The following is an 11,773-nucleotide window of genomic DNA, read 5'->3' as shown; positions in this document are numbered from 1 at the left end:
AGCCGAACGTTTGGACAGACTGAGCCGGCAGGATTTAGGGCTTTACAGCCTATTTAATGAAAAGACTGTTACAAAGTGGAACGTTGTTTTTCCCCTTTTTTTTTTTTTTTTTTTGGTTTGTTTGTTAGAACTTGACCATTTTAATAACTCAGACATGCCAGGATTCTTTCTGACTGAAAGCTTGAAGGCTCTTCTGTAAAAATCTGGGCTTTGCACACGAGATTTTGGGACCCAAGTCAATCACACTGTATAAAAGGATATGTCAGGACTAGTATGCCAGTACACCCTTAGCAAGAATTTGCTTACCCAAGTTAGGAAAAATTAATACATGTTGATAGTTGATGATATAATCACTATGAACTATGTTTAGAATTAGCTCTAAATTAGTTCTTGTCAGGGTTTGGTTCGGCTCATATAGATTGTCATTTGTGGTATTGGTACTCTGGGGTTTTCAATCCTTGCTTGTATGCTTAATTCTCTCCTATTTTCTGTTTACTCAAATTGTATAATCAATTCCTAAAACAGCTGCTCTCATCCACATGTGTTAATGGTGTGTTTGTTGTTGGAAAACAAAATGGGGTCAATTCTGACTCACAATCAGTCTATTTAGATAATGCTTGTGACCGGTAAATGGATTGAATTTACCAGTAACAGTAACCACTCAAAGCACTTTAAACTGGAGCCAGAATTCACCATTTACACTTGCAAACCCACACAACTTGGGGTTTAAGTGCCTTGCCAACATCGACATGTGGCAGGAGGAAACTGCCTACAACCTACAACCTTCCGATTCCAAGATAATTACTCTACTCACTGAGCCACAGTGGCCCATTTTTGGCAATTTAATTGCCCCACAACAGCTAACAAAATTGTCATGTAAATTAGAGTCACTTGGCCTGTTATTTCAGCTCTACCTACTTGCGTAATCAAGAGAGAAGTAAGAAGAAAAACAATGCATTAAGCTGAAACTTCATTTCTTTGTCTTTGCTGCAAACCCATCTAGAGGCCCCTGATTGACAAAAAGAGCCTAAAGATTATGGGAGATCCATTTGTTATTGTTATTTGATTATTGGGTTACAACAGTGATTGCCTCTGTCTGCGTTACAGTGCCTGTGGCCACACACAGCTCTCCCCTTGGAGGAGAAAAGCGTCACATCTTTGTGCATGCTGCACCAAAGGCTTTCCCATATTTACTAAAGCTCTGACTGAATGACCATAAAGTGTTGCCAGGATGAGCTGCCCTCATTTCCAGGTTAATCCTTAAGCATCATTTATTTTAATTTTGATGTCAAGCATTACATGCAATATCATGACAGGTACATTTGAAATGGTTATTTTAAAAAAAACAAGAACATTTTGAGTTTTCCTCTTAAAAAATGTCTTAGTTTTATGCATCTGTCAAAAACAGGTTCCAGTTTCAATCAAACCAGTTGCATATGTAAGCTTGAAAACTCAAAGCACATTTCACTTTATCAGCGTCACTCAGTTTTCTGCTGACTTTTTTAGCGTTACCTTCCTCGCAATGAGATTCTGGACACCGCAGTCTCTTTATTTGTTTTTCCTTGTAGCCGCAGATATTTTGTTCACACCAGGAGTTTGTAAAGGGCAGTCTCGAAACATTGCTCTAACATACATTGACTTCTTTAAAGAAAGCTCTTTCTGTAAACACGTCACCTAAGATGCACATAACTTCTTTTATTTGGCCATAAAAGGAATATCTCAACACATCAACACATACAGCATTAGTCTGCAGTAAGCTCAAAACTTGCCCTTACTGATGTGTTCATTTGACGCACTAGGCTAATCTCACTATGTTTTCATATGACTCATTTCAGGTTAATCGTAAGTGAACAAGAGGTTTGGAAAAATTTCTCCTGATTCATGAAGAAGCACAATTTGCCTTGACATGCAATAATGACAAATGTTTCAGTTCAAATCTGAATACCCTTCTAGTACAATACAAATCTAACTATGTTCTCCTTTAGCTGTGAAAATTGCTTTAAAAGAGGGACAAATAGGCAGTGAGAGAAAATTCAGATTTGTAAACTTGAACAGAGATAGTACAAAAAAACAGCTACTGGGAAATAGTTTTAGTCAGGGGCCCCACTTTCAGGGGCCCCACTTTCTTACCAGTATGTGTGTTTTAAGAATGGGTGAATGTGACTTGTGCTGTAAAATGAGGTTTGTATTGTGGGTATTACTAGAAAACTGCTACGTAAATTTTCATTTCTAGAAACCGCATATTTTTGTGAAGATTACATTTGATTAATTCCTTAAATTAATGCCCTCAGTGTGTTGGCAGCGAACATCTGCTCTAAACATCTGCAGAGCAACTACTACACTCTCATAAATTGCAGGGTTTAATAAAAAAAAAAGGCTAAAACATGAAGAAAAGTTTCAATTAAGATGTCTGTATACCTATGATCACAAGATATTAACTATTTCTGAAAGAACAGAACAAAAAAAAGTGGAAGACAGTGTCTGAATGGGTGGAGGTTAAAGAGCATTTTTACTTGTTACTCCATCCATCTTCTTTACACCCTTGTCCCTTAGTGGGGTTGGGAGGGTTGCTGGTGCCCATCTCCAGCTAACGTTCTGGGCAAGAGGCAGGGTTCACCCTGGACAGGTTGCCAGTCTGTCACAGGGAAACACAGAGACACATAACCATGCACACACACACCTAGGGACAATTTAGAGAAACCAATTGACCTGACAGTCATGTTGGAGGAAACTGGAGTACCTGGAGAAAACCCACACATGCACAGGGAGAACATGCAAACTCCATGCAGAAAGACCGGGGTTGGGAATCAAACCCAGAACCTTCTTGCTGCAAGGCAACAGCTCTACCAACTGCGCCACTGTGCAGCCCTACTTGTTACTCTTTTGTCTTTAAGTTCTATAAAACTACTTACCATATTTCAGAAATCTACAATCAATAGATTCCCCTCTGGATTGTTTTGTTTCTTTATCGCTTGGAGTCGTTGTTGTTGTTGTTGTTGTTGTTGTATCCTTTGTCCCGACTTTGTAAAAATAGGCCGGGGTCCAAAATAAGGTCACCTGTGTTTTCACGTAATGTGTTTTATGAAAACACCAGTCTACAACACCTAAAATATTACATTTAATTACTGAATGAATCTTCTTCTTTTGTATTAATCTATCAGTAACAAGTAGTTGTGGAGTCTGTCTGACTATCTGTTTGTCTGTCTATCTCACTGTTGTGAGATTCAATTCTGCACTTCATTTGGTCGTTGTTAGCATGTGTTTCACACACTAAGTGGTATTCTGTTATTAAAACCACCAATTCCCTCAGGTCAGTTAGTTATTGCACCTCTAGACCTCTACAGCACATAGGAGAGCTGCTTAATAGATTTTCTAAGTGTCACCACTTTTAATTTTGCAGGAAGCAAACAAGTAATGACATTTATGTCATATTTTTATTGTTACATGCAGGTGCCGCACAGAGGAAGCTATGTACAGTTTTTAGAGCTTCAGAACATCTTATTTATTTGTTATTATCATACCCCTCCCCGCCCCCCTGTCCAGAGAAAATCCTCAAAAAAAAACAAAAAAAAACTCAGGTAGTCGGTGTTTTTGTTTCCTGCAGCAGTTCGCAGCAAAGCCTTTGTGATAGATGCTTTTGTCTGCGCTGCTGCAGGCTAGCGTCAGCATCATCTTCGCTCTCTCCACACTTACCTTGCTGGTTCAAAGAGCAAACTGTTGTGTGAATGACTGATCGGGTTGAGTCATTCATATGCTGATGACGGATCTGTGTTTCCATTGTTTGCTGCCATGTATCTGGAAAGGAGAGGTGATCTGTAAATTTCTCTCCTGCTCAAAATCAAGTGGGTGTTTCTGTGCCGGAGGACACGTGTCTGTCAGCATGAGACGAAAGAATTACGAGTGCTTTGTTAGCTATAACCCAAAGTGCACAGTTGAGCCAGTAAAAATGTGCTTTAACTGTTACGTTTATTTAAATATATTATTTTATTTTGTACATAACAAGCCAAGATGAGCTGTCAGTTAAGTAATTAATCAGTGTTTTGTCCCAAAGTTATCCTTATCTTTAGGTGTTATTTCATTAATTCCACAGAAAGTTATTTCATGATGACATCTGTTTTGGTCAATGCACCAATTCATCCCACAGCAAAGCTCCTTCACCTGGTGTTCTCAGGCTTGCAAGCTTCTTCCCTTTTCCTCCAAATTTAACAGTGTTCTTTATGGCCAAACACTTAAATTATAGTTGCATCTTCCTTTCTGTATTGTACAAGTATGTTAAGGATGAAACAGACCTTTGGTAGTTTGCAGTTTTCTTCTTGATATGATAACTGATCCCACCTGATTGTGTTTGAGGTGTTGCTTTAAAATATGCTGACAGCTGTGCTTCTGTTTCACTCAAATGTTGCGAATTAACATGTTGGAAGCCCAAACATAACTACTTTGGCTTTCCCAAACTCCCTGAAAGCAAAGTAATGTCAGTGTAAGTAAACTAAATGTTTAGTTGGATTAAATGTGAGACGGTGATGCAAAACAGTTATAAATATATTTATACAGTCTTTGTAAATATCTAGTATTAGTTGTTTTTTACAGAACAAAGAATATGCACCTCCAAAAAGACTTTGAGTGTTCTCTTGTAGTTTTGAAGTTTTGGATGAAGAATGTTTTCCAAAGAAGTCTGTCAAAACTAAAACTTGACATTAGCCTTCACAAATTAATTTTCTGCAAAAAGAAATTTTACAGATTTACATACCAACCTAAGCGTTGTCGAGACGTTCTCTATAACCTGGGCGGAGCTCAATAATCTAAACCTAGCTTCGAAGTTTGACTCAACTTGCACATGATATGTCATTTTTTGAAATCCCATTCGTTCTTCTGGCTCAGACATTCTTGCATCATGAATATGAGGTAAACAAATTGTCTTGGCAGTAATTGTGTAGTGGTAGACGATATAAGCCACGAATGCAGAAGTTGTTGTAAGAAATTATAAACAGTATCTGAGATGTATAAATAAAGGCTCATCGGGAATGGAGAGACACCCTTAACACTTCAAAAGCCAATTTAATTTTTTTTAAGACAGTTGACATGTTTGCAAAATGTTACACTGGTTTTGCTCTTAACGTGTGTCCTCCTATTTACTGGCATGTCTGTGGAAACTATTTGTAATATACAGTTAAAAAAAATCTTTGAGTAGGAACCAGTAAGTTTAAATATTTTACTTGAGCTCTCTATGTCTTTGTGTCCTCGAAGTCCATGAGCTGTCTGCAGACCGTAATAGTCAGGCAGAAGATGCCAGCTTTGCTCCTGATAATTCAGGTTTCTGATCTGCACTGAAGTTGAGCAGATCAGTAATTCATGACCAGTCACAGCAGCCACTAGTCAACAGTGATGTAAGGGCTTGCATAATATCATGCCAAGAAGCTGGGTCCTGGCAGGCCTGCTGTCACACAGATCACTTACAGTGGCTTTTGTTAGCTTCTCTCTGGATCTGGACGACTTCTTGCTAAGCTATAGTTGCGCTTGATTGCAGGTGTCTGTTAAACAGAGAAATTGTTGAATTGCAGATGGTGATCTTTCTGTTTTTTATGGATCATTAATCATGTATATTTTAAGATAAACATCTTAACATATCCAAAATTAGGAAGTTAAAAAAAAACAAGCCTTTTAAAAGGACACGCCATTGCTTATCATTTGTAAGAGAACAATTCAGTATCTCTTTCTTAATCTTTGTTGCACCGTCCACAGGGGCTTCGAGTGTAACTCATGACTCATTGGGGTAAAAGAAAGACGTGGAATGATTCCCAGACTTTCTATTTTATATGATTTGACTTTAGCAGAAACACTATCGGATGTTGTGCCAAGTCTTTTGATTGGTGAAGAACTCACATTTATCTGTAGTAGTGAGAAAAAGTCTTAGGTTTGTCTTGTTAATTTTTTTTTCTCAGCTGTTTTACTGCACAGCTGTTTTTGTTGACTTCTTTTTTCTGCTTAGATCCCATTGGCATGGTCAGCACACAGTTCCTCAAGCCTATTAAGCTTAATGCGATCTGTAGTAAGTCATGTGAAAATGGTGTTTGTTTTAGATCTGATTTTGGGTGAGAGGTAGTATTGATTCACTCTGATTCACAAAGTCCTGATTTTGATCTGCTTCTGGAGTAGATATCAGTCTACTTAGGTATGTTTAACTTATAAAACAAAGTGAGACACAATGGACAAAAAAATATTAATTTTGGAAGTTGAGAACAACAGCATTTTATATGACACCACTCATCCTTTTTTGGCACTGGCAATCTCAAATTTCCCCACGCATGCTTCTTTGAGCACTTCTAGGGTGTGCAGCAGAGCAGAGCCACACATAGAGGGTAAATCAGAGTCTGCAGCTCCTCCAAAGGCACTTTGGGCCTGCTGGCTGCTATTCTGATGCATGCTCTTCCTTCTCTTCCTGTGACTTTTTGTTTCAAATGAAACCATGTATTCTTTCTTTCACTTCACAGTTATATGCTACTTCGAGTTGGCCTATCAATGTTTTTCAATTGTGAAATGACAATTTATTTATAATGGTATGCATACTTTTTCTACAAAAAAAAGACAAAAAAAACATTAAAACAGAATTTTTTTTTTGTCTTTTTGTTTTTCAGCACTGCCAGTAACTCAAACAAGAGCTCGCCCACCTGCTCACCAGTCCTGCGTAAACGTTCGCGCTCTCCAACACCACAGAGCCAGGAGGGTGAGAACATGGTGGAGAAGGGTTCAGACCACTCCTCCGACAAGTCCCCCTCCACACCTGAGCAGGTCGTCCAGAGAACGTACTCTGTGCAGTCGGCGCGAAGTGGTGGAAAGAACTCCAAGGTGAGTCCTGGGGACAGATTCCTGTTAATTTAACATCTTTTCTCAACAGATGAACAACATGTCAAATGGTTCAACAAGTAGAAATTTCTCTCCAGGCAGCATCTCTTCCTCAACAGGTTTTTATATTTCAAACAATTAAACCCATATTAAGCTCAATTACAAAGAGTGGATGTAAATCTTTAAATAGTAGTACATTTTATGGGCCAGTATGTTGTCTTAGCAATAAGAACATAATTTACCTTAACTATAGACTACTATACTTTCTAAGCAGCAGCTTCCCCCCCTCCCCCATTTTAGTGTAAAGAGTGTATATTTGCTTTATATTTCCAATAGCCCTCAAAATCATTGATTTCAAGCACTCTAATCACTTCACATGCATGGCCACAAGAGGATAACACCTTCATATGCGGACTGGTTCTACAAGCATCTTAAATGAATGGGTCACTCTCAGGAGCTCTGTGAGTTCCAGGGTGTTGGGCTACAACCAGTGCAACAAGGTTGTAGCCTAACTGAACAAGTCCAGTCATGAAATCTCCTCGCTACTAAATAGTCTGATATCAACTGTTAGTGATAACAGCTTGAAGTAATTGGAGTAAAACATCAAATTAGCTACAAAATGGTAGACCACATAAAACCTCAGAGCGGGATCATCAGATGCTGAAGCCAGTTGTGTACAGATGTAACCGGCCTTCTTCACAGTCGGTAATTATAGATATCTAAACTTCTAGAGGTTTTCAGATTCATGGAATGGGATTCCACGGTAGAGCAGATGCACTTAAGCCTTACATCACCAACTCCAATGTACAGCATTATTGTCAGTGGTGTGAAACCAACCACCACTGGACTCCAGAGCATGGAGACATGGTCTCTGAAGTGATGAATCCTACCTTTCTGTGTAGCAATCCAATGCATCTGTCTGGGTTTCTCGATTACCAGAACAACACTTTCATGAGTGGATTTTACCAAAGGTAGCGTTTGGTTCAGAAGAGATTATGGTGTGGGCCTGTATTTCAGGAGCTGGACTTAGACCCTCAGTTGCAGTGATAGGGGCTCAAAATCATTGATTTCAAGCACTCTAATCACTTCACATGCATGGCCACAAGAGGATAACACCTTCATATGCGGACTGGTTCTACAAGCATATGATTGTCCAGCACACTGAGACATTTTGGACAGATTCATCCTCCTAAATTTGTGTAAGCAGTATGGGGATGGCTCCATCCTGCTCCATTATGATTGTGCATCGGTGCACACCCTGAGGTTCACGATGTCCTGAGCTAGTTTACATTTGGCTGGCCTATGCAAGTTATCTGTGATGTTTCTTCTTGTAATGGTTGTAATATTGTGATTTTACTGTGATTTTTGTGGTGTGGGCCCTAGAAATAATAGTCTCTACTATAATAGGGGCCTCAGTAAGCTTAACTCAAAGGAAAACATAGTCCAGATCTCAACTGTATAGAGTATCTCATGGATTAAGAATGGCATCCACTCAGATATATGTGCGTGCGTGCGTGCGTGCGTGCGTGCGTGCGTGCGTGCGTGCGTGCGTGCGTGCGTGCGTGTGTGATAAGCACACACTGAGGGCAATATGCCTCCAGGCACTAGCGACCTGTGGCAGACAGTAGCTGTACACATACTATCAAACACTACTGTCAGGACTAAATGTTTTTTGCAGGGATAGAAATGTTGATTCATTCATTCAAGCTCTTTATATCTGTTTAACACAAAGCAGCTTTACAGGGGCTTGTCTAGATTTTTAACTAGGTTTCAGTATGTCTAAGAATGTCCATCAAGCACTTTCTCTTGAGGAGTATGACACAGAATAGTACAGCCGCCAGTGCAGACCTTGCCCAATATTTGCAGCTGTTTTCTTACGGATATTGGGATATTATCCTGTGCAAAAAAAAAAAACCCCACAAGGTCAGGCTTAAATCCTCTCGGACTCGTGCACAGTTACTGTCTATCTGCAGAATCATTTGTCCCAAGAAGAAAGGCTACCATCGATCCTTTGTGTTGCCAGAAGTGATGCATCTTGATGGAATATGTTTTTGATGTATTTCAAGAGGAGAGGGTTTGAGTCATAGTTTGACTTCAGAAAAAACCATGAATAAAAAGTAGTATCAAAACATCCTTGAAGGAACAAGTTCAAAGACATAAGGAAAAAATTGTAGACAATACAAAATGACACTTTCTGTCTTATTTACATCATTCTGCAAATAAGTTAACAGACATCCATGGTCATGCTGTGTGTTTTCTCATTTTACCTAAGCCTAATTCATCCATCCTGACCTCATACATCACTGATGTTAGAAATCACTCTCTGATTGTGTTTTCTTTAAATTGTTGTTGCCTCTTCAACACAATGTACTTCTTCTCTCTTCGCCTCTCTGCTGCTGCTCCATGTCACATGATAACATGTTTCATCTGATAAATACTGCTCACCTCTTCTGTTGTTTCTTTCTGCTTTCTTTTTTTTTTTGCTTACATTTTTCTATCTGATTTTGCTTTGTTCTTCTCTTGTTTGCATGCTAGTCTCACAAGCGACTTTCCAAAGTAAGCATTACTCTTTTTTTCTGTCTCTCCAACTTTTCTATGCCCATTCCTACACCACTTGTGTTGTGTGACGTCTTGTGAAAATGTCCAGTGTTTCACCTCTTTACCTTTAACCCATGTTGTAAGTCCATAACTGTAGCAGGGGAACTTTTCGTTTTCCTCTGTTTGATGCTGTACTTTCCTTTCTTTATCATTGTATGGATAGTTTGCAATTGTCTTATGCTGTTTTATATATCTTTAGCATTTGTAATGTAAACGGGAAGTTTCAGTATTTCTGGGTCAGTCTGTGTTTTCATGCTAGTTTAATTGGAAGAGAATAACAGTAATATAATCAATGTTTGTACAGAAGGTAGAATATTAAACATTTTTAGATCCACAGTATAAATTTCTCTAAATACCTTTTCTTCTCCATCCCTTGTTTTGCAGTTTTTCTTTACCTCTCTTGACTCACTTAAATCGCTGTTACTTTTTTGGTAATTAAAGCTGTATAACTTCTTTACCACATAAATATTGACCCTGCAAATCCAACATCTTAGAAAAAATCAACATATTTATTAAGAATCTATTACATCACTTGTGAAACCGAGATGTTACCTCATGAGGAATTTGCTCTGTTTCTAGTAGCATATGGTTGAAAAATCTCTCTTGAAAAGGCACCAAAAAAAAACGTGTCATATTTCAGTATGTTTAAATTACAATATTGCCCAAAAATGTTCAGATACTTTGAACTTTTTCCAGTTTGATTTCACAACAATCATAAACTTTTGCAATTTCTTATGGATCTTATGGAGCAGATCAAAACAAAGTGTCAAATAAGTGTGACGTGCAGGGGGAATGATGCTTTTCCTAATGCAAGTATGGGATGCATTACTTAACAGTTTCCTGGAGTCAATAGCATGATGTTGCCATGTTTTACAGTTGGAAGAATGTGTTTAGGTTTATATGCAATCCTCCCCGAAAGTTCAAGTCTTAGTAGGTCTGCAGTGTCTTACTCTTTCTAATTTTAGATCACGTATTTGCTGGTTAAGAAACAATCTCTTCACTCAAGAAACCTGTCACATAACTTTGTACTATATATATACTGAAATTAGGTGTCCTGCTCATATTGGTCAGTGCAGTGTGTTTGTGACCGTGCACTTGGAAAGTCTACACACGCACACATACACACGCACCTACACACGCACACGTGCTAACGAAACACATATTCATTTTCTGTGCTACAGTCAAAAGCTGTGTTGTTGCAGTACCCCAACTAAGACCTCTTTGGGCCACTGTGGTGGTCACATGACCCATAAAAGCATGAGGTCATCCTGGCAACGTGAGCCCGATCATCCTAACCCTAATGCAATCCAAATGAGAGTGCATTCAGCAGAAACAGACAGCCTGTGCCTCACCATGAGAATGGATTAATCATGACAGGAGTGACAGTGGTGCAGAAAAAATCAATCAGGCTTCTCATGTAACGGCACCAGCTACATGAACAGTCAAATTTAGTTATGCGCTCAGATTTTTCTGCGTCGACCGGTGCTTTTTTTTTGTTGTAGTTACTATCCTTAGAGTTGCATAAAAACTTTAAGTCTCACCTTTTACTTTCCCATCTTCCATGTCTGTCTGTGTCCATCCTACTCACTGCTTTGGTTAACTTTTGGTTTTCTCTGTAATTTCCTTTCAGTATGACAGACTTAATCTGATTAAAGTAAGGATTTTATCTTTTTTTTCACCTGACCTGCTAAAAAACCCTGCTGTCCCTTTAATAAATCCCCCAGCCCAACTCTTTCTTTGTAGTGTAGCTCTGTCCACAAAGACTTCCCTTGGACAGTGTGACTCCTTCCTGTCTTTTCCAGCACTTCCTATCCTATCACCTTTGAAATGCTAACCAGTAGAAACGGCATTAGCACCTGGTGGTTATCCAGTTGTCTTCCAGACTTTGGGAAAGAAAACTTCTTAACACTCCCCCAAAGACTATTTATTTTCAGTTTTAAATTTTTAATGTGCTTACCTGTAAACTTTACAGGCAACTGCTACCAAGAAGCAGCAAAGAACATTGTATTTTTTTATCAACACAGGTGAAATTATGAAGAATGTTTATAGCATTCTTACGGAGTAGAACAAAATATGTTGGACCATAGCTAAAATCAAATCTCCACTTGTTCATGTTTCCACACAAAGCGGTACTTTTAGTGCCACACATCCAGCTTATGGGGGAAAATAGCACTTAAATAATCCAGCAAAGCATTACTTTAAAATGAAGGTAAACCCCAGTGATTCACCAAACTGTTTTTTTTTCTCTATAGTACTAATTTCCAATTATCTTTGTGGACTGACCAGCTGATACTGATTATGTCTGATTTTAATTTGATTTTCTAAAAGCTCTAAC

General features: G+C 38.7%; 1 protein-coding gene across 12 annotated transcripts in view; it reads left to right on the top strand.

Annotated features, from left to right (window-relative positions):
* gramd1bb (GRAM domain containing 1Bb) overlaps positions 1-11,773 on the top strand; it is a 100,487-nt gene that overhangs the window by 64,915 nt on the left and 23,799 nt on the right. For 8 of the 12 annotated variants that reach the window (XM_016662847.1, XM_016662845.1, XM_016662849.1 and 5 more), the window contains 3 exons: positions 6,633-6,843; positions 9,376-9,396; positions 11,069-11,092. In XM_016662847.1, coding sequence (XP_016518333.1) covers positions 6,633-6,843; positions 9,376-9,396; positions 11,069-11,092 — 256 coding nt within the window. The remainder of the gene's footprint in view (positions 1-6,632; positions 6,844-9,375; positions 9,397-11,068; positions 11,093-11,773) is intronic. The other 4 variants (XM_016662850.1, XM_016662848.1, XM_007575940.2 and 1 more) reach the window with 2 other exon arrangements.

Source organism: Poecilia formosa, unplaced genomic scaffold (assembly GCF_000485575.1).
Source record: "Poecilia formosa unplaced genomic scaffold, Poecilia_formosa-5.1.2 Scaffold392, whole genome shotgun sequence".
In the NCBI taxonomy this organism is placed as follows: domain Eukaryota; kingdom Metazoa; phylum Chordata; class Actinopteri; order Cyprinodontiformes; family Poeciliidae; genus Poecilia; species Poecilia formosa.
This window is presented reverse-complemented; position numbering and strand designations above follow the sequence as displayed.